This window comes from Ciconia boyciana, chromosome 3 (assembly GCF_034638445.1).
Source record: "Ciconia boyciana chromosome 3, ASM3463844v1, whole genome shotgun sequence".
Classification (NCBI taxonomy): domain Eukaryota; kingdom Metazoa; phylum Chordata; class Aves; order Ciconiiformes; family Ciconiidae; genus Ciconia; species Ciconia boyciana.
Genome location: NC_132936.1, coordinates 8901354 through 8927926, shown reverse-complemented (window position 1 = coordinate 8927926; position 26573 = coordinate 8901354). Strand labels below are relative to the sequence as shown.

Sequence of the window (26573 nt, the reverse complement as noted above, 5' to 3'; positions counted from 1 at the left end):
GCCTCTTTGGCTCCATTTGTAGAGGAGCACAAGCCAAAACAAAGCTTAGACCTTGAACGGGGAATGGGGAATTCTGAAATCTGGATGTGGCTCCTTTTTCTTCACTCTTACGATCCCCTTTCAACTTCAGATCTAAACCCACCATGCTGTCTGTCCCCTTTCCCCCTGGTATCAGAAAACAGAGAACTGCATCACGCCCCAACACTTTTTTTACAACACTGCCATCAAAAATTTCTGGCAGGAGTTGCTTTGACTTTTAACAGCGTTCTATTTCATACCATATGTGTACATACACCAAACGATGATATACCGCGTTTGTAACTAGGGAATGGCCTGCTTTATTAAACATCCCCCTTGCCAACAGTAAAAATGAACAGCCACAGTAAACACAGACGCAGGGAGGGAAGAATAGTCCGAGCTGTGTCGCAGCGCATTGTACCTAAAGAAGAAAACGTCAACCTCTAATTGGCTCTGAATGCAGCCCACCTACTTAGCAAAATAGGCTGCCAAAAGCAAATTGCCCCAGTGCTCCATGCGCCGCGCTGCCTTCCCATTGAATTCAGTCAAATGGGAGGCTTTTGCCTTCATTTTCCAAACTCTCCATGAGTTGGCAAAAAGCTGTCTCGGGGAGAGCCTCTCTGTCTAGAATAAAAACCTCCTGAGGACGCGTTCCCTCCTTTGCCTCCCCCGAGGATGGTGCCACGCCAATTCTTCTCGAAATCTGAAGACGACTGCAGGGGGGAAAGGGGGTGTATTTGTTTTGGGAGGAGGGGATTTATTTATTTTTTTCTGGGAAAACACATTTTGGCCCAGGAAGAATGAGCAAAATGACAATCTGTCTTGGAGCTCTTAAGCTACTAAGCACAACATTCGGTGCTTATATGTTGTCACGTTGCCAGCAGTGGGTATGCAGAGGCAATGCAGAAAAGAAGAAATTAACGTATGCCATCCTTAAAACGATTCTATTGAGAGCCAATACTTTGTTTTTACGTACAAAATTGTAATCACCAGTTTTGGCCCAACTTTTGCACCCAGGCACTGGGATGTGGCAGGGATGCTCCTGGAACAAACTGCACTGTGGGATTTAACTCCATGAATTCCATCGCAAATAGAAATGGTTGGTCCATTGGCAGGTTTCCCTGCTGGCCACTGAAATTTTTCCTTCTATGCTAATAAAATTAAGTGTCCAAAACTAAAGCCTCCTGCGAGGGGTTAGTCGTAGATAGCTGAATTGGGGGAGAAAGGGGTTGTTGGTTCTCTTAAAGGTTTCTCCTAAATACCTTGTTTAGGAGGGAACTTTTTTTTCCCCCTGGTTTTTGGGTAAAACTATGCTTAGAAACTTAATAAATTATAAGTTTGTCACTTCCATTTCATCACCACTAAATTCCCACCTGCTTCCTCACCTCTATTTTCTCCTCTCTACATCTGAGAATAGGATATAAATCCTTTGTTTCTTTTTAATGGTGTCAGCTTGCCAAACTGTTGGTATATCAGGTCACTCTTGCTCACCTAATGATTTCATTTAAGGATTTTAAGAAGGAAAAAGAAAGGTCAAAAAGATAAGAGTAGCCTAGTAGAGAAAACAAAGTTTTGCAAACTGCCTGTTTGGGTCAGTCTTGTTTGGGGGCAGGGGACGGTCTTGGATGAATTCTTAGTTTGACATGAAGCAAAGAGGGAAAGGGACCTGGACAGGGGCCCATGGTGGAAGGGGAGGTGGTGAGTAGAAATACGAGACAAAATGGAGACGTGGTAATGACTGAGGGAAAAAAGCTGATTGAAAGAATGATCAATACTGGGGGAGAAAACTGGGAAAGGCTACAAGGGGGCTTGCTCCATTCCGCAGAGTCCCAGCTTCAAGCTGCATCTGAAGGTAGTCTGTTGTTGCCCCTTCTTCCTCCCCATCCTCCTCCAAGCTAACTTGGGACCTCCTTCACTGAGCTTCCCTCGAGCCTTTCCCATCACCCTGAGACCCCACTGCTGCCAGGGCAAGGAGCCCTGAGCTGCCCCCCATTAGAAAGGCGGAGGGATAGGCACGGTATCTTTTAAATGGCTTGTATGGCAAGCGAATAAGATAGTCAAGTTTTCTTGGGTGCTTCAGAGAGCCAGTGGTTCAGGATTAAAAAACAGAGAGTAACAGCAAGCTGTGTTTTGTACATTCCTGAAAAGAGCTTTAATTCAGTGTTACTTGGTATTTCCATAGTTGTGACAACTGCATAGTTGTATTTCTCATTTAAGAAAAACACAGTGACTTCATGAATAGGGTTTGGCTCCTCCTCCCCAAGGAATTTAATCTTGGCCATTTTGCTAAGTGTATTAAAATCCACGGGGAAATTGTTGTTTCTTTTTCCTTCCATACGCATGTTACTGACACAACATGACTTGTGTAGACTTTACTGTAACCTGTACTTTAGCTGGTCAATGTAATTTATAACAGAAAAGCTACATATTATAATGACATAGCTTTCATAATATGTGTGTGTTGCCTCCACTCTGCTGTTTTATGGCAATGCTACAAAATATTTTACCAGTCTCTGTGTAAATCCTATAATCTTAAAACTGAAATGGCAAAAAACCAGGCCTCCGCCTGACCAGGAAGGCAGAAGCATGTACTTGGTGCAGTAGCTGAGCATGTGAGCGCCTAGGGAAGATAACGGCACGCTTGCTAAATTGCAGTGGCTTCAGTCCCAAAGAGCGGTGGCAGCAGAAACACCAGTGTCCTCCCTCATGGGCTTTGGCTGAGATGTGGGGTTCGGCTAAGCCTGCCCAAAAGCTCTGTTAGCAGAGCGGTGGGGGCATGGTGCTAAATTGGCACGTACTTCGTTGTTTTTCTTATCTCTCTCCAGTGAGCTCCAGCACTATGTTGAGCTGAGCCCAGAGTCACACAGGACATCTCAAGAGAGCAGAGGATAATACCCACTCCCTGCCTTCAGTCTAAAGCTGGAGGTAAAAAGAGACAGTACCACCTAAAAGAGAGCTCTAGCCCCAGTGCTGTGCTGAACGTAGCCCTCCTGGGTGCATTGGCATCCAGCTCTTGGCATGGAAACCTCTGAGCCCAGCAGGTTTCTTCAGTACCCCGTGCTTGAATTATGTAGGGAGCTGAAGCTGGAAACCAGACCCGTTGGCAGGACAAGTCCCACTGTATTACCTCCCTTCAGCATTCAGCTAGGAGCATCCATGTGTGTTGGAGGGGCTCCTGACATGACACCACAGGATTTGGGCAATGGTTGCCTCATTTGGGAATTTCCAATGTTCCTGCAGCGATAAATGTCCAAATGATGTTCCCTTTGCCTTATATAACAGCAGGATGTTGGGCACCTAAATAGCTTTATTAGCAAAAATGTGGTTTCCTGCAGACTCTGAGGTACATAAGCCTTGAGGGGTTTTGTATGTGTTTAAACTGGATATAGTGTCTGAACTCTGCTCTCCCTACCTGCGGGTTTCTTCTAGCTTTGGTCCGTATTCTCTCCGTCCTCAGTTCATCAGCTGGAGAGGAGAGATAACAACAGTTCTTGACCTCAGAAGATTTTGTCACAGTTAAACAGGTATCAAGGGTGTTTGGATACGGTGGCATGGGAGCAATGTAAGCAGTAAGACAGAACCCAATGGCACAGACGAGGAAACTGTGCAATATGCAGATGGATTTTTTCTTTATCTTTGGGTCCTACCCATACTATGTTTCTCTTAAACTCTTAACTGTGTTTTCGTACTGTTGATCTTGCACGTGTGCATTTCCCAGGAGAAATCTTGAACAGACCTGAGTGTAATGCCAGGAGCACATCTCTCGTGTGAGCGGTACTGCAGGCTCCTGTGCCGCTTCCTGCGTCTCGTAGCTCTAGTGTTGGCTGTCAGGGATAGGACACTCACTGTCACGGTACCTAGGGCTGAATTTGGCTTCCCATTCAGCCATCGGATGACGTTTCCAGAAAGAAACTTCTACAAAACGGGGAGTCTCTGGGAGATAATTAGGTGGTTGTATAAATAATGAGTGAGGGCCAGATATTATCTGCTAGCTCTGCAGTCGCATCCATGGAGAGAAGAGATGAGCTTTCTTCGGGGGCAGGAGAGTTCTCTCAGCTCAATTAAATGGACGTATAGTACCAGCCTGACACTGAACATTTGTTCCCATAGAAGCCTGTTAAAGGGAAATACAGTTAATGTTGCATACAGCCTGTGTTTAGACCTCCCGCTTGGATTATGAAAAATGTTAAAGCTGAAAAAAACCCCACTCATTATTTGAGTTTCGAAACCTGACCGGCTCCTGAACACTCTCTGCAGCACGGCGCACCTTTTCCACTGGCCGATTAGCTTCTTGTTATCTTGTTGCAAAAGCCTGGCTTCACTATTCCTGCACTTTATTTTAAAGGGCTTTTGCTGTGTGCAATTGAATATACTGTAATCTTCTTATCAAATACTAAAGCTCTTTAGTGATGCCATTTCAAAACATACTTCAGTTTTTAAATTGCAAATTCTTCTCTGGCTGGAAGGTCCCTGTTCTCGGTTTAGGCAGTGGTTGAGAATATATATGTGTGTGTGTATGGCTGTATATAAATGCTTGAAAAACATACTGTCCCATTTTCTGATAATATGCGTTGGTGGGTTTCCCTCTAGAACACTGGAAAGAGAGGATATGCATTGCAAAGCTGGTAGCTCCCCTCCTGGATCATTTTGGGGTGCTTTTCCTGTGGTTTTTTGGGTTGCATTTAGAACCTCCAAAGAGGCAGACAAATTCTCCCTGAACAAGAGCAAGGTTTTTCATTATTAGTTTTATTATTTAAGTGAAAGAACAAGGCTGGTCTAGTTTTGAGTATGGAACTGAAAATCTGAGCTCCTACGTTCTGGGCTCAAGTCCATCGGCAACTTGTGATGTGACTTGAAACAAAATCACTTAACCTGTGAGTCTGTTTCCCTACCTGTAAAATGGGGTTGAGAGTAAGAGGGATGCCATAAGCATTAAATATTTAATGTTTTTAAAGTGCTTTGAAGATGAAGAGTGCCGCATAAATGCTTATCATTGTATTAAAATACGAGGAACTGGATAACCTTGTGTAGGAAAATTTTGCTAGAAACTGTAACTTTGGGAATGAAGACCAAAGCAGGAGAAGAAAGGGCATCTTGCAAAATTGTGTATTAAGAATTTTGAATGAAATGCTCTGGAGAGTCTGTCTCTAAAGAATCAGTAGAGGCAGTCTTCGGGACCATTGAAAATAACCTTCGGAAAATCATAGGATTCAGTAAATAGACAAAGTTGGACTTCTCTGCTAATAAAGAAAAAAGAAAGGAAACTTCTAAACAAATTATTCTGTTTAGCCTGGCCACAGTAATCAAGCATGTAATGGGGCCATTATGTGAATGCTGGGAAATAAGACATCTAGTTATAGACAGGCATTATTTCGAAGTGTATGTCTAATCCATCCTCAGTGGATGTTATTACTTACCTAAAAGATCAAGGAAATGCAATGGATATGTACTTTATTCAGGAAAGCAATTGGAAGAGCACTCCATCTGTGAAGATCATTCCAAGCAGCTCATACACTTACGTCAGTTTAGAAATTATTTACAAGCGGATAGGCAAAAATACAATGATACAATGCATGGAGCAAAATTTTGTAAGAAACTGGGAATAAAGCACATGTCTTCAAAGCAAGTAATAAAGCAAAACCCCAGCCTTCTTAATAATGTAGGAGGTCTTCCCCATGGTGTCTTTCATAAATACACTAAAATATTGCAGATACAGAAATACTCAGTACTTTCTGTCCCTCCTCCACACTACTACAGAGAATGAGTGTGTGAACTGCCGTGGGAGATTCTGGAAGAAAAAAAAAATTAGTTCTTTTTTGCTGCAGGTCTTTGCCGCTGTGGTGGGTTGGCCGTGGCCAGTGTTGAGACCCCCACCCAGCCACTCTCTCAATCCCCCTCCTCAACAGGACAGAGAGAAAATAAGATGAAAAAGCTCATGGGTCAAGATAAGGACAGGGAGATCTCTTAGCAAGTACCATCACGGGCAAAACAGACTCAACTCGGGGAAAATTAGTTTATTGCCAATTAAAATAGAGTTGGATGGTGAGAAACAAAGAGAAAGTTAAAACAACCTCCCCGAGCCCCCCTCTCTTCCCAGGCCCGACTTCACTCCTTCACTCCCAACTCTTCCACCTCCCCCTCCCCAAATGGGAGGATGGGGGATGGGGGCTGGAGTCAGTCCATAACAGCTCCTCTCTGCCACTCCTTCCTCCTCATGCTTCTTCCCTGCTCCAGCGTGGGTCCATTCCACGGGATACAGTCCTTCAGGATAAGCCTGTTCCAGTGTGGGTCCTTCATGGGCCGCAGCTCCTGCCCGGAGCCTGCTCCAGCATGGGCTCCTCTCCATGAGGAGAGGCCTGTGAGGTCCTGCATGGGCTGTAGTGTGGATATCTGCTTCCACTGTGGTCCTCTCCATAGGCTGCAGGGTAATCCCTGCTCCGGCACCTGGAGCACCTTCTCCCCTTCCTCCCTCCGACCTTGGTGTTGGCAGGGCTGTTCCTCACACTTTTTTTCCTCATTCCTCACTGCCTGTGCAGTGGTTTTGCCCCTTCTTAGCAATGTTTCACAGAGGCACCGCCAGTTTGGCTGATGGGCTCAGCTCTGCCCTGTGGTGGGGCCATCATGGAACCAGCTGGAACCGGTTGGAACCGGCTGTGAGGGACAGAGGGCAGGCCCTGGCCTCCTCCCACAGACACCGCCCCTGCAGCCTCCCCACTTTAGATAAACTACTAGGAAAAAAGACAACGATGAGAAAAGTTAGTTTGTTGCAATAATCAATAATTTAACTTTTTTTTTTTTTTTTTTTGGAGAAGGAACTGTTCAGGTGTTTATGGGCGAGCTTAGATGTATATTACAATTTTCTGTGTGACTTACCTAGTCCCTATTTCTGTCAGACAAGCAGGTTGCTGGATGAGGCGGGAGGGCCATGCTGTTCACAGGGCCAGAGCAGAGCGATTGTAACAGCCTCCTGTGCTTTTTGGCCTTGAAAATCTATAAATTCGTAAGACTAGCAGAAATGTTGCAGTGACTCATCCACATGGCAATCAAGGTGTCACAGCAAATCAAAAGTTTCCACTGCTTCTTTGAGATGGGGATTCAGAGAAAATGTTGACGGTAATTAAAAGAATTGCTCATACAAGGCTGCGAAACTCCGGTGTGCCTCATAAGATACGCGTCTTATCTCCAAACTATTTATGGCTCTGTCTTGGGTAGTGCATGCCTGCACCCAGCGCTGTGGAGCAGGACGTGGCTTCCCGAAACGGGGTGTGCTGCTGGTGCCTCGCATCGCACGGTGCTAGATTTGGCATTCGATGCCTTTCCCCAGTGTTTAGAGCTGTGACTTTATTCTCTCACATGCTATCATCTGTTAGGATTATTTGGTGCAGTGCCTTTGCCTGATCTTCCCATGCCTGCTTCCGTTGATGCCTAAGAATTGCTTAAATGACGGTAATTCACAGTCTCAGCTTTTGGCCACTGTTTTTGCTTTTTCAAAGAGCCCAAATTCCTGGCCAAACTGATTAGATAAGCTGCAACTACATCATTGCTGTTACGTAGGATGTATGCTTCTCGTAAGAGCTGTAAGGTTTACACGTGAGAAATAACTCTGCTCAAAGTGATAAGTCTCTGTAATATATTCATTTATGTCTCCTTGCCATGTTTTAGATCTCTGTGAAAACAAACTCCTTAGTAAGTTTTGGAGCAGTAATAAAATAATTTGCTTCAATGTCTCACTATTAGATGTCACAACATACTTTGGGTTTTTCTCCTCATGTTTATGAGGAAATGGCAATGTGAGGAAAGATTAATCAATCAGGAAAATGATCTGTTATTTCCCTTCTCTTTTCATCTATCCAAAAAAACCTGATGGGCTGTGATGCAAAGTGTCTCTAAGCAATGCATATAATGTATGCGATTACTGCATGCTCAGCAGCCAAATGCAAACATTGCAGAGTAGAAACACAAGGTTTATCTAAAAATAAACAAAAAGGAAACAGAAATCTGTACTTCAGATTCTACACACAAGCTGTTCAAACAGTCAGATCTTAATAGTAGATTTAAACGTGTCAACAGCAATGGCCTTGGTTTTTTGCATGGTTAAAACTTGTCAGCAAATTCAGTCTTTGGAGTGATAATAACACTAAAAGGCTTACAACAGACTGTCCTTGGTGTATTGCAAAAAAGAAAAAAACCTTACAGGAACAACAAGTATCTGTTGACCTGGGGTCGGCGTGGGAATCTCAGGTCACTGTTGTAGGCTGAGAAACTTCTTGAGGAAAGAGCAAAATCCATGAAATCACTGCATTGCTTAACCATGCAGCAAAAGGTCAGAAGGGAACAGCCCTCTTCAGATTATATTTGGTAACTATGAAGATTGTGCTTGTAGTAGTGGCTTTGCACTGCATAGTATTTTGCTCACCCTTCTCCCTGCTCCTCTGAAAAATTTCCTCCGATCTAATCTGAAAGTAATCACATGTTCGTGAGCAATTTTTCCATTTTCCAGCAAACCAGACAAATTATTCTAAAAGCAAAAAAAGAAATTATTTTGCTCCACATATGTTTATTGACAGATGGGCCAGGCTGGATCCATACTGGAAGACGCAGGGATGGGATGGTAGAGAATGAGTATGCGATGCTTCCAAATATTAAACTATCCTCTGATGCACTCCTGTAAATTGAAGTGACTACTGTTGCTGTTAAGGTTGGCTTTACGCATATTTTTTGCTGGTGTTGACATCTACTGGATAAATTTGCTACTGGCAGGAGGAATACGCTCTGTTTCAAAGAACAGGAGAGTGCTATTCCCCTCCTCTCGGGAAGCTCGCACTGCACAGCTCTGTCTTGCAGTCATATACCCTCGCTGCTTCCTTTGTTGCTGTTTTCTTTTTGTTGTGTTCTGTTTCCAAAATTGTCCTGTGAACAAAAATTGAATTTAAAGATAGTAAATTGCAAGCGCGTTTGGGCAACAGACTGATGAAACAGCTGCAGTCTTTCTTTCATAGACTTGAATTTTTCTGTTTTGCCCAAGGCAGTAAAGGGAAATTAGTTTATTAGTTTCACTTCGGTCACTGGTGAATATCATCCCCCCTCACAAAAATAACACTTTAATTCTGCTTGATTTGAAATAATTGACCGATCAGGAATGAAGCATGTGAAGGGAACTACCAAGACTGAATTACACTGTAGGCCTGGAAGATCAATTGTTTGGGAGGAGAGCTGAGACACCGCAGCCTTATATTACACCTGCCTGTTTATTACACTTGGCCTGAGGGGAAGGCAATGCACCATTCTGATCTGTTGCCTCGGAGAAGTACGGATGTAAAATGAATGCAAAATAAGGGAACAGCAAGTTATTTTTTTTATGTTAATACATTTTATATTGATATTGAGGACATTTGAGTAAACTGAGCTTCTAGTTTATAGAAGAGCTTATGTGTTTTTCCTTCTTTCTATGCCAATATTCTTTGCTAAATGCAGTTTAATTTTAATTTTTTTTTTTTGGTTTCTCAATAATACTTGTAGTGATTGACTGGTAGCAGTAGCACAAATACCTAGTAAAATTAGTCCCACTGGAAGATTGCTCAGATGCTACAGCTCTTCTTCTTACTCCGCCTTCCTCCGTTCTTTCTGCCTGTTTTAATGATTTCATTTTAAGAAAAACGACCTGAGGCACAGCAGAGAGAAAAAAAAAATAAAAGAAGAAAAAAACAACTGATGGACTTAGGCTTTGGCAAATCCATGGAACAGAAGTGAGGCCAGATGTTTGCTATACAGGCATTTGGCATGTATATAAGAATCTCGCTACAAGACTGCATATAGAGTTTTTGACAGCTTTGGTTGAACGAAAATGAATGATTGCTATTCAGGATAAAATGCAAACATTTTGGCCAGTGCTTGCAAATCTAGGAGTTTTAAAGTTGTATTCTTAACTAGATTCTTGGTATTCTTTAATCCATATTTAAGTAGGTGCTTACCAAACGTGATTTGATTTCTCTCTGTAATTTTTGAAGGTTTTACATCACCTAACGTATCTTGAGAGGGATACGGTGAGTGGTTCGTGCTTTTGAGAAATGAGCTGATTCTTATTTGATCATGTTATTTCTAAAGCAGATAATTAAAAGCTTCAGAGCTCTGGCCTAGAAAAGGTAGGTTGCTGATTTACTGCATTCAGCAAACAGTCTTCATCCAACAGTTGAAAACATAAAACAGGAGTCACTGGTGGCAATTTTAAGTGAGGGTGGTGGAAGAAGTGATAACAGGAATAGCTTTTAAGAGGCACAGGAGCAAGCTGAGAAGCAGTTAACTTTGATACTGGGTGTGGTATTAATTCATTAGGATGGTGGCACTGTCCCTCTAATTCTTGAAGCATCGCCTTTCAAAACAAAACAAAGATAGCAAGTGGATGTATGTGATACTTATTCTATTGAACCAACTGAAAATAAAATCAATCCATTTTATGAAGCATGGTTAGGCTACACAGAGGTGATGAGCTGTGACTGCAGATGGAGAGGTAACGGGGGCTCTGGCCAACCTCAGTGACATGCACCGGGAAGGGAACATTTAGATTTGAAAGCCCTGAGTGTCTGCCGGGTGAGCTAGAAGTCCAATATTTCCAGGCAGGAAAAGGGGCACCTGGTACTGATGTACTGGTACTGATGGTACCGGTGCCATGACGCAAACAAATGTCTCATGGAAATATGCGGAGAAACTCCCCTCTCCAGGCCCTTCACAACCTCCAAAAGTGTGACAAGAGTATGTGTGGCTCCTTAAAGGAAGAGCAAGGTAGCTTTTGAGGATATGTGAGTGGATGTTAGCAACAGTCCTGCATTTAGGGCACCAGAAATTGGAAAAACTGTAGTTATTCCCCTTGGTGTAGCGATCTTTCATAGTCTCTGGAAATCCAGTTTCTTATTGCAGAATCGGGATAACTGCACTTTCCTACCTCAGACAACCGCGTGAAGCGAATCATGTTAAAACCTCGAAGGCGCTTGGATGTATGTTGATATGGACTATGCTAGTCTAATGTTCAGTAGATTTAATGTTTCTTGTTTTTTTCTGAGGCATTTTGCATGTAATAAGCTCTTTTAATATACCAGATGCTTAGTGACTGTTTCATGCTGTAAGTGTATATGTGGTCTTGATTTGTGGTCTCCTTTTCACAAAATGTCAGAAAACTCTGTGTGGTCAGAGGGGATCAGTCCTGGAAGAGAAAATTTACTACTTCCCCTGGTGCTAGTGGAAGCTTTTTAAATGTGAACAATGACAGGAGTGGGATGACCCAAAAATATCCTCTAAGAGGGAAATTCAAAGTACAGTTTCTTTATTATACAGTTTTGCAGCAATACGGGCGATCCAGAGAGCTTTTGCTGTAAAATATGCTCCATTTAACTCTTTCCTTGGCAGAGAGCTTTCTCCTCTAAGACTGATTGATCAGTCTTCCCCAAGGGCTGGAAAATTGAGAATGGCAGTAAATCAAAGGAAATTTCTCCTGCCTTGTCCAAATGTAATTTGAAGGCCTAGTCCCCTCCCTCTCCCTGCCCAAGAAACCAGCCCCAAAAGAGCCAAGATCCTGATAATTAAATTTTGTGAGATTTAATTTGTGACATTTGGCAACACTGACAGTAGCTTATTCTACATTTCTGCTTTACTAACTATGGAGTCTTAGGCAATATTAGCTATGTCAGGTGCTGGCAACCACTTAATGCGTTTTGAGAAGATGGCCCATTTCCCCAGAAGAAATCTAGTCATGTCCCTGTCTTCCCTCCTCTACCTCTCCCCGGCGGGCACCTTTGGACCCCGGCCACCAGTTGACATTCAGCCAGCCCCTGTGCCGGGAGTCGGAGTGCTGGCCACCGGCTCTGCCATGTGAGTCTTTCTGCACAAACCCTCCACAAACTGGCCTTTAACATAGCAGCTTTTGGCATTTGGTTTTCTTTTGTTTGCTTTTCATGCTAATGAGGTAATTTAATTAGGGAAGTCAACGTTTTGGGCAGTGTTTTGCAAGCAGGAGTGTTACAGAGGAACGTCATGTTTTTCTCTCTCCCCATTTTTAACAAGGCTGTGTTCCAGACAGTGCTGGCTACCTGGGACCCTGTAGAGACATCTGAGAAAGTTATTATGCCTTTGTGTAAAGTTCTGGTGGATTTTCATTTAGAAAACTGCTGTGCAAAATTCCAGTCGTGTTGCTGCAGAAGGACCTTGGAAAGCCCAAGAATCTGCAGCAAATGGCAGCTAGAATTGATTTTGGGGAATGGAGGGTGGTGAGGGTCGAGTTCTGCTCTGAGCTTTTGGGGGGGTGGTTTGCAACAAGCCAAGGGGGAGAACCAGATCAAGTGGGAGATCTTTCCAATAAAAGCCTGAAGAGAGAGGAATGGAGTTAGGAATTTTCTCCAGATACATATCCCAAACTAGTATATTTTGACATGTTTTCTATCAATTTATAATTGACAATAAGTGCATCTGAGGATGTGGATGAAGGCTTTTCAAAGTAGTCCAAGACACTTGGATGACGGGAGGCTTCCTTAGAAGGAAACTCTTGCGCCTGATGTAAACCCTGTAACTTTGTATGTGTCCGAATTTGGCAAGCAGCAGGGCTCAAGGTGGGACTGGTCTTCATCTTCTGTTCCAACAGTGTGAGCAGCAGGACCACAGATGCCGCTGGACCTCTGTGAATTTTTCTCACCCTACCAATGCTCATGATCAGTGAATTGCAGGATGTGTTAATCTACTCCACTCAGGTTGTAAAGGAATTAGCATTTGAAAGCAAATGATGAAATACAGGAAATGATCATATTGAAGATAAATTTCCAAGAAGCTTAGTAATAAAGCATATGCATACAGATATTTTAGTAACCCCTTATTTAGGAAGATATATTCTCCCAACTTGGAGAGAAAGCAACCAGACTGGTAAGGTATGGTTTCACTCTCATTGTGGCTGGTCTTTCTTTCCAGTTGGATAGTCTATTTTATCTTTTACCTATCTAAAGAGGAGATTTCCATATCCATCTTAAGTACTCAGAAATACAAAGTGTACACACTTTTCTACAATATTTCGAGACAGCGAAGCAAAAGTCTAATTTGTGCTTCTTGCATAGTGAACTCTATCCTGAGAAGACACTGCTGCTCTGATTTTTTTTTTATATGTCCCAAAGCATTGCCTTCCTCCAGCATATATTTGGAAAATTAAATCCCATATAATCTCTTAAATCTACTGCTCCTTTATCACTTACAGGGTTAGGATTTGGGCTTTTTTTTCTTCTTTTTTTTTTAAAGATCTGATTGTAGCAAAGCAGCTCAAGTCTCTCTGCCTTGTCTTGGATTTTACAAGAGCTTTACAACTGTTTACAAGACTAAATCAGGGGTTTACAAAAGTAGACCTTGCTTGATAATAAAGTTGTTTCCTTGCCCCTCAAATATTTCTGGGTCTTATCTTTCTACACAGCTGCTTGTAGTTCAGCTTTACAGAATCTCTTGATTGGATTCTTACTGCCTTTGTCTAACAAAGAAGTCTTTCAATGAAGTCACCCAAATGGAAAAAAAGAAGTTAAGTAAAAATTGTGAAAATGGATTAGTCAGATCCATGTAGGCTTATAACAGTGATTCCATATGTGTCTAAGAAAGTCTTTGTAGGTTATAAATAATGTTGAGCTCGAATAAAACATTTTGTTTGTCACACTTCTGAAGTGAAAAGTAGCTCTGGAAGCTGCCAGGTCTGCTGGTACCCTATTTTATTTGTAAGATTTTCTTAAAGACACATTTACATGTGTGTAATATGTGTGCATGTATGACCTTACTATTGAGTCATATCCAGAATTTATGGTAACATTTATATATTTCAATGTGATTTTGGTGCTGTATGCATAAATTATGTCTTCAGTCCTGTGCCTCAGGAAGAGGTGGTTGTGTCGGTATGCTCTGATAAAACTGCATCCAGTAACGTTTTCCCTGCAGCGTATATCTGAAATCATTCAAGCTTAGGTACTTAGACATCTTCTTCTTTATCAGTTACAGTTCTTCACGCTAGATCTGATTACAACAAATCTCCCTCTTCTTCCTCATCTTTTTTTTTGTGTGGATCTTGTAAAATACCTAGGCTTTACATGCACTTAACTGCTTTTGAAGCTCTGTAATAGGCTATTTTATCTGTGCTTCCATTCATTCAGTCTGAAAACACGTAAGGCTATTTAGCTGCTTATTTTAATGTTTCAGACTCTTTCTTTCTTCCTTTCTTCCATTTCCCTAATGACCGTGTATTTACTTCCGTTGCTCTGTCTCCCAGCCTCTCTTGCCTATCATATTTCTCTAATGTTATTATTTAAAAGGTAAATTTAGAAACAAATGCTTACCCAGGAAAAATTTAAATTAAAAGGTTGACCTTTATTTTTGAAGTCACTTAATGAAGTTGACTAATAGTCTAAGAAATCTGATTCTCTAGCTTCAGACTGGCTGAAAGCCTGTTTTTCCTTATATTTATATCTGTGAGGACAGGCGTTTTAAGGAGACCTTGACTAGATAAGCGTGGAGAGCAGCGAAAAAGCTGCTCTAAGGCTCGAGCCGGACTGTCATTTAGAGGAACATGAATAGGAAACATTTTTTCTGCAGAACTGTGAGTGTTTTGGGCTTGGGGGAAGAAGGGCTGTGTTTAAATGTATTGAGCATAAAATGAAATGTTAATCACTTAAGTTTAATAAATCTGCAGCAATGATCTGTTTGAACCTGGTAAGAGGCCTGTAGTTAGCACGCTGCTATCTCAAATGCCTCTGGTCTTTTTCTTGCCTCTGTGTATGTGTGTGGAAGCTGTGGAAACAAGGAACAAATGAGCTTGCATAAGAGATGTGGTGAAAAACTAGTACTAGGAGGAAGGTGGTTTTCAATTAAGAAGGCAGGAGGATTTCCAAATGGCCAAAGTGTTTTGGGTGGATGTAGTCATCTGTGTAGGTGCCCCACATTTTAGTCCCGAAGACGCTCACGTTTTGCAGAAAAACTTTCTCAAATTTTATTGTTGAGCAAGCTGTTTATATGAGACATTTCTAAAACTCCTGGTTGTAGAAAAAGTTATTTTCTCTAGCAGGGGTACTCTCACATTTTACTTTCCCTCAAGAGTGATAGATTTAAAGTCATTTCTTTTTATGGTCTTTCTCACCTGCTGCATTGCATATTTTGGCCTTGGAGGGCTAGGAGAGATACTTGTCACATTCCTCAGAAGGGCATTCAGTATTGTTTCATTGCTCTGTTACTCTTCCCTGTTCTACCCTCCCAAGCCCGTCTTGCTGTGAAGGTAAATCATGGAGGAAAGGGTCAGGTGCATGTATAACCCTCATGCCTGGCTCCAGAGTGCTTTGCATAACCCTTCTCTGAAAGCCAGAGGGCTGTCTATGTTTTGGCATGATTTTTGCAACACACACAGAGCGATGTAGTCTTTGGGGACTGGGATAGGCATTTTGTTTGCTTTGCCATATCTCTAAATCTCGTTTCAGATTTGTCATGGGATTTTTATTTTCCTCTGGTTGCTCTCTCTCTCTTCTTTAGCTTATAGCCTTTTCCACAGCTCTCCCTTAATACCAATTTGATCTCCTTTTTGCTTTGAATTTATCAGTTCATCCAGTAGCTATGGGTTTCTCTCTTTTCTCTTCTCTCTCTTTAGTAGGATGGGGTTTTTTCCCCCCTCTAAGGGAGTTTTTGTTCCTTTTGGCTGCACAATAAAATCCTTTGATTCTATGTGACAAACAGGAACACACGTTTCCTTTCTAGTCAAGATTAAAGACACACGGCTACTCCAGTGATTACGTCTTGAGTAGAGAGTGGGGGAAGGCCTGTCTCATTGACTTTGCCACCTTCACAAGATAGTATGTCAGCTGAATTAAATGTACAGAGTGATTTCCAGCAGTAACAGCATGCAGTATGCCTCCTCATGGACTTCTATTCTGAGATACGCAAATCATACGTTCTTTCTATTGCTGGCTATGTCTACATTGTGGTTTTATGGCTCTGATGTAGGGTAGACATATCTGAGATAGCTTTAGGCTTATCTGCTCGAGACCTGACTTCTAGACATGGCAGCGGGGAGCTTTGTGCGAGCTGAAAAATCGGCCCCAAAACTGAGGTTGATAGATCTATAATTAGCCAAGGCTTAGCTGGGGCGGCGACTTCAGTGTGGACAGCACTGGGATTTCCCCAAGTCTGAAAAACGAGGTAAAAACCTTCTTTCTCTTCCTTAGTGCTGTTTAGAGGGACTTAAAGCTATTTAAGAGAAAAATGCTTGCATATGAATGTTGAGGAAAACTTCTCTTAAAATGGGAAAACATATGAATTATTTGTAGCTATTGATATGGGTATTTGTAGGTAGTGTAGGTATTGATCTTTCTCCTTCTCCCTGTCTCCCCAACAGAAAGGTGGTTTTTTTGTTTATTCTTAAAAAAGATAAATCCAAAAGAATGCATGTCTGGAAAATTTTAGTTTAGAGTTGGGTATTTTGGAACCAGTAGCAACTGGATTAGGATGAAAATGCTCATACATCTTTGATTACAGTGACTGCTGCCATGCTTGCTGTTCGTGTGTGGTTTCCACTGGCCTCCGTCACTGCCGTTTCTCAAGGTGGTTTACGCTGCCCCGTGTCAAGTTCTATGCAGAGGAACGTGGTGGTTATGCTTGGCTTGGGACACGCTTTGTTGGAGAAGTTTTTCTTATGAATACAAAATACATTTAAAGGATTATTATTATGATTATGATCCTTGACAAAAATAGTCTAGACTAAGCATAAACTCTGGATCCAAAAATACATTTAAAAATTAGCTAGCCTGTTCACAAACCATTTCTTACCTCACCCAGCAGCTATTTATGAGAACATTTTATATTGTTTCTAATTTTAAACAATTAATAGCAAGCACTTGCAGTTGAATACTCATTTATTAGATAGTTATCCCCTCCGGGTTTTCTGCACATCTTGTTGCTGTCGAATATCTTTGTACCCAGCCAAAAATGACATGTTGAAACAAGCAGTGTATATTTAATGCGATGCATAGAAAAAAACGTGACATTCAGCCCTGGCTTTTAATTTTTATTGGAAATACCATGAAATACAGTAGCTGGACAAAGAAGTGAGTTTGCTCGTGAAGAGGGTGGTGGGTTTTAAGTAAACTTCTTAATGCGTGGCTTAGTCACAGGCTTTTTTCCTGCTTGTTATTGACGTAATTGCCTGTCAGTCTCATCTGATAGTAGAATTGCTGGGGGCATGGTGTCTTGGATCGTGTGGCAAAAACTGCTAGCTATTGACTTATGTGCATGTGTGCCTCTGCTCTCCGCTGAATTAAATGTCAGATATACTCAAGTGTGTGGGTGGGTGGGGGATATGTGATTTGGTTCTCTCTAGTTGCCTTGTCAAGAAGTACACTAATACAGCTAATGGAGATCCTTGAGCTCGGAAGGAGAAGGGCATTCACTTGACAGCCACCATCCAAACAGTCAAAAAAGATAGCTTCATACAGTGGTGGAGACCGTGCAGATTTAAAAAGAAACTTTTCCAAAGGCAAGGAATAATAAAGGATATTTTGAAATTGTAGTTTGCAGTTTACAGTCTCCCTTTTTGCCTGGCTTTGCAAAAGGTTTATAAAACAATAGGAAGGGGGTTTATACCTGTGGAATTTCTAACCTTTAAAGGTGCTATCTTGAGGTACTGATTTTATTCTGAGATGGTTGCCCCTAGAGGAAAAACTTGCTTTCTTCACCTCTACTAAAACAAAAGTTTCTGTTTTCACTACAGCGTCTTTCACAGCACTTGTGTCTCTGGTTTTTGCCATGTTCAGAGTATAGCTGTCATTTCCACATGGTCTTCTAGAAAACACAAAATGGTCTTTCTGAATTAAAGTATCAGATGGCCACAAAAATACAAGAGAGAATCTAAGTAAATGTCAGTGAATCCTCAACCCTCAAATTATCAAGTAAAATCTTGCATCAAATCCTATCAAAGAAAAAATAGATGGCTCTGTTGGATTAAGAGGAATGTTAATTTTGTGGTCAGCATTTAGTACATTGCTGTGTGGTTCCCAGTGTAAGTTCTTGCTGGAAGTGCTCACTCCTGTAGAGGGCCAACATGACCATCGCAAACGCAGCTTCTTGGGAGATTTGGTTTCGCCTTTTGTTGAAGATAATGATTGTGGGAGGGAATTTGGGGGGTTTTTTAATACACATTTATTGAATTTTTAACTGAGGAAGAGTTTTCTTTGTCTCAAGCTAGTAGCTCTCTGGTGAACCAGGTGAACCTTTAATTATTTAGTCATAATAGTTGGGTTTATTTGCCTTTTTTTAAAATTTCTACCAGGTGAATAACTAACATTGTTGATAGGCACGCTGTTTTATACCACTTCTAAGTTATATCTCTCTTAAGTAGTTTCTTATCTTTAAGTTTCTGGGTAAGTTTGGTTCCAGCTCCCTCCTCAGCCATTATAAGCAGATGTTTTTACTGTCCATTTTTGTATCTAAGAATTTGTGAAACAAAATTGCTTCAGCTGACCTGATGTTATTATTACAAAGAACTTACTGGATCATGTGTTGCAAATAAAATAAATCTGATGCTGCAGTGACCTAGATACTCATTATTTATTTATGAGGATAAATATATTTAGCATTTATGTATACTGTTCTTCAATTCCAAATGCTGTAAACTTTCACTTACTCTGAACTCTGCTGGGAAAATAGCATTATTGCCACCATTCTGCAGGTGAAGAGACCTTGGCAGGAAGACTTAAGTAGCTGCTCTATACTACGTAACATATAATTACCAGAACTAGGATTAGATGTTGGGAGTCTCAGCTCCCAGCGTTGTGTTCAGATGTCTTGCCCCTGGCAGATAAAATCCATGGATAACAAAGACTAAGGAGGTAACTAATGATAAGGATGGGATGATCACACAAAGCGACTTGGTCATTTGATCATCTTAGGTATATTAAGTGTTTTGAGTCTAGCCAGAAGCACGGGAGGAGACAGGACATGTTGGCCTGCCCTGGAGACCAGGCACTCTGCAGAGAGCTCAGGCGTCACAGGACGAAGCATGCCTGTAGGAGCTTGCAGTGAGGAGGCCTACCAAAAAGGAGGGGAGGGGGCTGTGTAAAGCAATATATGGCTTTGAAAATAGAGAAGTAATGGGTAGACTTAGCAGGTAGATTTTTCTCCCTCTGATCTTTGGGATTAATATTTGGTCATGCATCAGGTGCAGAAAAGAGTTGCAGAAATTATCTGAAGGCTACTGAGAAAACTGCGAGACGAAGCTGTTGGAAACATTTTCCTGCTATCAGAAGATTTGAATGATGATTTTCTTCTAACTCAGCTTTGCATGATTTGTGTGCTGTTGCTTGTTATTCTGCTGGAGTTTGGGCAGATGGTGTTTCCTCAGGTCTGAGGGATTGGTCTCTCCACCGCATGCTTGTAGTTGTCCAAACTCTCTCATTTGTGTTCTAGGTTAACGATTACTACAACACTGCTCTCTTCCTCCTGACATTTAGCTGGGAAAAGGGGAGAAACAGTGCTCTCCTAAAGCAAAGGAGACATGGCAGGGACTTGCCCTGGTGATTATAAAGTACAATCGCCGTGCTGGGACCTTATTCCTAACACCTCTTTGGTTTTAATCTTTCAGGCAAGCTCTCGAGTTCCCTTTGAGAAGAAGCTGCCCTCCATCGAGATGTCACGGCACCACAGCCGGTTTGAAAGAGATTATCGGGCTGGGTGGGATCGCCGGGACTGGAGCTCCAACGGCAATCACGTCAGCAGCACCAACTGCAGCAGCGCCGTGAGCACCAACAGCAACAACCGACCCGGGCTGCTGCCCCTGCCTATCGTCCCCTCCCGGCTCCCCACCCCGGCCACCGCCGCTTGCACCACTGTCAACAGCGATGTGATCACGAGCCTAGTGGCCAACTCGTCTCCAGCTTCAACTACCAAAGTAAGAATTTAGCTTTTTTTTCTGGGGTTGATGTGTTGAGGGGACATTAGAGATGGAGCTTCATCTGCCCCTTTGCAAAATATGTGTTCATGGTATAGCCAAGAGGAGGAAAAAAATTTCTATGGGCAGTCTAGGTCTTTTTTTATTCTTTTGTGTGTTGTGCATACACTAGAGTAGGTTGATCTTGCTCCAAGACTGAGGGTTCCCATGCTCCTGAGAAGCCCAAGCAGAGTAAATGCTTCTTTCCTTTCAGCACTGCCTGCATTCGGGCTTTCTGTTGCTTTCCCTGGAACATGTGGTTTCCACTTTTGCTTTTGGGAATGCTCTTCTTGTCTGTTGACCACGGCAGAGCTGTGGTTGACAATAAGTGGATGTAGTTTTCATCCAGAGGTAGTGGAAGGTGACCAAAGGGCATAATTTTGGCTGAATGGTGTTTTTACTTCTCTTTAGTTGGTACTTTCCTACAAGGTTTTCAAAGCCTCGTTCTTAGTGCAGATTGGAGTGTAACAGTGGGACTGCTATAACCAGGCTCTCTCATTTGTGCAGAAATGCACATTAAGGAGTAAGAAAATGTTAAGTGGCAAAGAATTGAAATCACTAGTAAACCATTGGGCTTTTTCATTCTAATATAGAATTGGAGGGAAGAGGGTGACTTTTCCTTTTTTTTTTAAACATTTAGCTCTTTTAAATCTGTAAAGTACAAGTTGTTATTCCGGTAGAAAGTTGGGGTTTCTTTCTGCATGCAAATTCAGGTAGAACAGCTGGGGAATAGAAAACCCTGGCAAATTGTAAAGGTGACCACAGCATTAGCAAAGTGAGCCAGAAGCACTGCTGGTTTTCTTTTTATGATATTTAACATTTTCTTTCAACTTGGTTTCATTTTAATAACTGCAAGTGCCAAATACAGCAGACGCAGACAGGGGGAAAGGAGACAATAAAGTTATTTAAAGTAAGCCAAGAGCAAGCTGAAATTTTACTGCAGTACCATTATTATATTGATTTTTTTCACACTGTAGAAAAACAAGGTCAGTGCTGCAGAAGGAAACATTAGGCTGAAGTTTACAGTGTGATTGGTTTTAAAAATTTTCCATGGCATCTTCAAATTATTTTCATTTGAAAGAGGCCAATCGGATTCTGATCAAAACATATTTCGAGTTCTCCAGATGCTATCCACAGATAGATGCATTTCAATCATGCTTTGTCTGGAGAAGATTGAGGCAATTTTGGAGCCAAAGCAGTCATTTCATTTATCATGACCTTTGTTCCTGGGTCTGCTTAGAGTCCAACGATTGTTTGGAGCTGATCAGCCCTTCTCCCAGATGTTCAAAATCATTTTGAAGCGTAGCAGTGCCACTAAACCATGTGTTTATTGGGGGAGAGGAGGCAGGAACAGCAAGTTAAATGCCTTTTGATCATATGCTCAATGTGAACTGTCTTCTAAATTACCTTATTAGACAATTTTCTGATGACTTTCATTAGTAAAAATGTTTTGGCGTGAATAGATCAAAAGCAGTAAATAGCCAAGAATGGAGGTAACATGGGACACTTTTTATTCTGAGGACTGTTAATCAGCTGTGTAATCTCCCATAAAATAAATGCGTAAAAATGCATACAGTCTTTGCCCCAGCCTCTTCTGCCGAGAATCAGCTCAACAGCTCTAAAATTTCAAAATTGCATGTACTGAAGAGGAAAAAACTTTGAAAGAGAAGTAGGGTAAGTAGGATGAACAGAGATGTAAGGGTATGGTGCCTAGCAAGCTTCCAACTAATGATGTGGAACGGTGTCAGAAAAAAACATCAGGTGCTCATACATACTCATGTTTACTCTGCCTGACTCTGTCTCTCTCCTTCACACACAGCAGATTTACACTTGTGGTTAGCAATGTAACCAGCCAGTGCCTTTCCCTTGTAGAATCCAGCTAACGGTTAGGCATAAAAAATTAAATCCATATAATGAGGAAATCACAAGTCAGAAGAGTAACATGGTCGCTTGGTTTATTTTAATAAACAGGATCATGCCGAGTTGCCTTGAGCTGTAGAGAGTTCACAGTCTACTCTCTGCAGCCTTTTTGTGAGTATGTTTATGGGGTACCAGCTCACGGGGGGCAGGCGTCATCTTAAAGCTGAATTTCTTAGTTCTGTTTTGTGGTCAGGAGCGGGATATTTGATTGCTTAGCTGCTTTTCTGCAGGCTGAACCTTCCCCAACATTATGGCAGATGTCATTAAACTCAGTGGCAAGGGGGTGCCCCACACAAGAGGTGACATGGTGAATAAAGAAAGTAATCATGATGTTATGGAGCAAGAATTTTGAGAACCTAGTTCTCCTTGTCTCATTGTCCAAGAATATGAGTACAGCCAGCAATGTTCCTCCAGGCTGAGGACAGAAAGGACTCTCTGTGTCACCCAGTTCCCAGTTTTGACTGTAGCACATCTTCCTGAGCTGGTTTGAAGATCTCAAAGCATAGAGGCCAACTGTCCACCTCCTTCATTTGTGTTCCTACTAATTAATTATCCTCTCAGTTAAAAGTTTGTTTCTTTTTTTTTTGTGAACCATTTAGTCTGTCTTCAAACTTTTGGCCTTTGGTTCCTCTAGTTTCCTGCTGTTTACCAGTTTTAGTAGCCTTCAAATAACTGTGTGTCTTGTGCATCCCCTCCATTCTTCATTTCCCTTTGAAAATACAGGTACCAAAACCATATGCATCCTTTCAGCATCAGACTCACCATTCCCTTGCATGTCAATAAAACTGCTCCTTCCTCTGTTCCCATGTCTGCACAGCTAATAATTGCTCCAGACTTTTTTGCCAAAGTGCTAAGTCAATAGTTATTAAAAATACATATACGTGCCATCGTCCTCCATTATGTGTTATCAAACAGAGTCGTAATCTTGTCAAAGACTGAAATGAAGTCTGTTTGACAAGATCTGTCTTCTGGATACCTGTATTGGCAGACATTGGTCATATTCCTGTCCTTCAGCTCCTGATTAACTGAATCCTAAAGTAACAAACTCAAAATGGAGGAAAAAAAACTTTTTTTTCTCTCTAGCATGTAACTGGACTGTGAAACTTGCCGTGTTGGTGATGGAATTGGTCAGGAAATTCACAGATAAATGGTTTTAAGGACCGCTAGACTATCTAATCTGGCTGAACCATTTGGTCTTTAAATTATTATGTAAATGTATGTAAGATTAAAGACTTCACCCCGAGTTATGTGCTATGAACGGAAAAAGCATTGGAAGGGAGAGAAAAAAATGATCAAATTAACTGTTGGAGAGAGGTGAAACCATCTTCAGAGGGAAGCTTAAAAAATATAACACCAACTATGAGCGGGCTGGGTTTGGTCTGTGTTTTTATGCTTCTGGAAGAGCTTTTTACATCTTTCTGTGGAGGGCTTTAGAAGGATTTTATTACTAATTATTAATGTGTAGGAGAACTTTAGAACTAATTATACTTTGCAGACCTTTGAAATTTATTCTCAAAGCGTACCTGTAACCTTCTTACCACAGATGCTTTGGTACAAATCACACTTAGTGGATCTGCCACATTTAAGTGGTTACGGATGTTTGGTCTGAGTTATTTAAACAAAAAAGCTGTATTTTCCTGAGCTTTATTTTTTGCTGAACAAAATGATGATGATACGTTGCACTGCTGTAACCCATTTCATTGGAGGCTGCCAGAAGACATCAGAAAAACTATTTAATCCTCAACAACCTATAAGAAATAGTTTAATGTTGCACCGCCAGTATACCAACAGGGAAACTGAGGCAGTCGAAGGTAGTGATTACTGGTTTTTCTGCTCATTCTGTGCCACTGTGAGCGAAGTTCCAGCTCTTTTAGTCAACTTGGCTTTTCTACCCTGGTACTGTATCCAAAACATTGGGCCAGCACCCAGAGTCACCGCAGTTTGAAGGGATGAGTCCGTCGCTGGAGATACTTCCTCAGCCCCTTGAGGAAGCAGTCGATCAGAGAGTGCAACTCCTGACATTAAACTGCAACGTTTGGCTCAATTTGTCACACTCTGAGCCCAGTCATATATGATGATTGAGCTCAGGTTTGGGTTTGTCTGTGTGCAGTGGGGTTTTGGTTTTTTTTCCTGCAGTGAGGTTATTTGTTGGTAGAAGGAAGCTATCAAAGAAATCCATATAAGACTGCAGCACTGCTTAAGATATTGGCAACAAAACAGTCTAAAATTCATTTAAGGATGCTGCACACCATTCCAGCTATGTTTTCTGTTCATCTCAGCAGCACCTTCATTCTTTGTTGCTTTTCCGAATTACTTTGCGAGTTACTTGTACAATTTTCTCCATCAAAGCTCCTGTATCACAGCTTCAATTTAGAAGTGTTGTCATGGGGTGTAATTTGAAATTTTATTACCAAGAGATTTTTTGGTTATAGAACATTTACTTTTATCATCTCTATATTATTTTTAAACGCCTGAAAAGATTGATACATCAACAGAATCTGTGCAACACCAGGCAAGATCTAATTTTTTTTTCAACCTTAATTTTAAAAATCCTTTGCTTGGAACATAAATTGATTCTTAAGCCCCCACACACTTAATGATTTGTTATTCTCAAGGTTAAACCTATGACAAATTTTATAAAAATGCCAGTCTTCAGTTTTGATAAGATTTTCTCTAGTTGAGCTCAGGGATAACTGTACAGTTTTAAGTCTTTAAATAGCATAACTGAGATGTGATCCTGGCCTCCTGTACTTACAGTATTCCTGCAGCATTTAGGACTTGTGTGTTGTTGCTACTGTAGTTTTGATCCCACTGTGGTTAGCCACAGTTATGATGTGGGAGAGAAGACAGAGATGGTAAAGCATTTGTTAACCTCTCTGGAAAGTCAGGCAAGGATTGCAGGGGAAAAAATCGCCCCCACTGTCTTTGTCTCCGTGCATCACTGCAACTAAGTAGCGTTAAAAAAATGCGTGGGGAGGGAAGAAAATTCTTACGTTAAAGGAAAAACAAGTCAGTATGGCTGAGGAATGCATGGTAAAAAGGAATAAAGTGGAATGGCACAGAAGTAAAATGTTACATGGTTCTTTCCTTTAAGGTCCAAAAAAATTTAGTTCCCTCCACAGCAGTTTGTCATATGCACATGATTTGCTGTACGTTGCAGAATTTGTGTTGTCTGTTTTCTTTCTCTCGCTTCTGAGGTGATGATTTGCTAAGCTGGTGTATGGCTTCCACAAATATTTAAAATATTGATTAAGCAGAGGAAAAATAAACACGAATTGTTTTTCAAGTTACGCCTTATGTTGTACATGACTAATTACATACAACAATTTGCTCTGCAACGGTAACTGAAATTTATGTACTCTTTTTATTATAAAACATAAGAGGCTTGCATAAAGAGAGACATTATAAATATTGGAATACAACAGTTGCTAGAAAACAGTCAAAACATGCAGTGATGAAGTATAAAGGATTTGCTCTTCCAGCTTCTCTGTGCAAAGCTACTCTTCCACTCCCCTGAGGGTTTGTATTGATGGTTGGCATATTTTTGTCACCATTTCAGATAGTAGCCTGTCAATTCTTTGATCTGGACACGATGTAGCAGTCCAGCCCAAGTGCAATAATGGCAAAAGCTGTGTTAAAGATCCTCCTGATTCTTTTGGCAAATTACTGTGATGATAAGTGAGGCTTCAGTTGCTGGATGTCAAATAGTGCAACTGATTTTTTTCCAGGAGCGTATTTTTACCTATGGATAACTTTTTAAAATAATGTCCAGTTTTACTGGTAAATGAGATGCAAGCTCATTCCCACCTATGCAGAGACTTCTAGTGTAAATGAAGCTGTAGTTAGGGCAGAATATTACATGAATGTATAGGAAATCAGAGCAATGCCGAGAGTATACAACACGCGATGGTTTGTAACAGAAGACAAGGACAGGTTTTCCCTGGCACCCAAATCACATCCTCCTGGTTCTCTAGGTTTGAAAGGTCAATAAGTTTTGCACAATTTACCTTTTGGGGTGACACACCATTTAACTGGAGTGCAGCTTCCAGACTGTGCCTTCTGTAAGGAGTCTGCAAGCAAGGAATGACAGCCAAAGTGTATGATGTTGGCGATGACATGCCATCGCACCAGCCCAGCTAGGGTGAAACCAGCACAGTTCACCACAAAAAAATATCATTATAGTATCCTCCTGGTATCCCCAAATAATTTTGAAAGTTGCTTTTGAGGAATGGACAGAGCTTCTACCAGAAATGAGAGGAGGAAACACAGAGATTTGATTGTTGACACCCAGGAGACTTTTTTTCTTTTTGCTTATTACAAATTGACAAAAAACCTCTGTAAATTGAACTCAGCAATGACTTCTGCTGAAGTAATCATATTAAGCTGCTATGAAAACATCACAGCTACTGGGAGGTAATTGTGCCACCAAGGGAGAAGAGGGCAAGGTGAGATCAGTGGTGGGTTCCAAAACTGACATGTTGAAGGCCTTGAAGTAGAGGAACCAATTCTTCCCTTTGAACAATCTGGAGAGACGTGTTGGGCAGTTTTCAGGCTCCTCTGTAGAAGGCTATTCTTAATGATCTCTGGCCCTAGAGAGGGCTTAAATTCTGCTGATGATCTGTCACTTCCTCTTTCCATCTAATTTTAGTGTTTTTCTCAGATGTAT

General features: G+C 41.4%; 1 protein-coding gene across 9 annotated transcripts in view; it reads left to right on the top strand.

The window, feature by feature from the left end:
* The window catches only part of KLHL29 (kelch like family member 29), a 403118-nt gene that overhangs the window by 131466 nt on the left and 245079 nt on the right, over positions 1-26573 (top strand). For all 9 annotated transcript variants that reach the window (XM_072858453.1, XM_072858445.1, XM_072858448.1 and 6 more), the window contains one exon: positions 19643-19948. In XM_072858453.1, the coding sequence (XP_072714554.1) occupies positions 19688-19948 (261 nt within the window). In that variant the 5' untranslated portion in view covers positions 19643-19687. The remainder of the gene's footprint in view (positions 1-19642; positions 19949-26573) is intronic.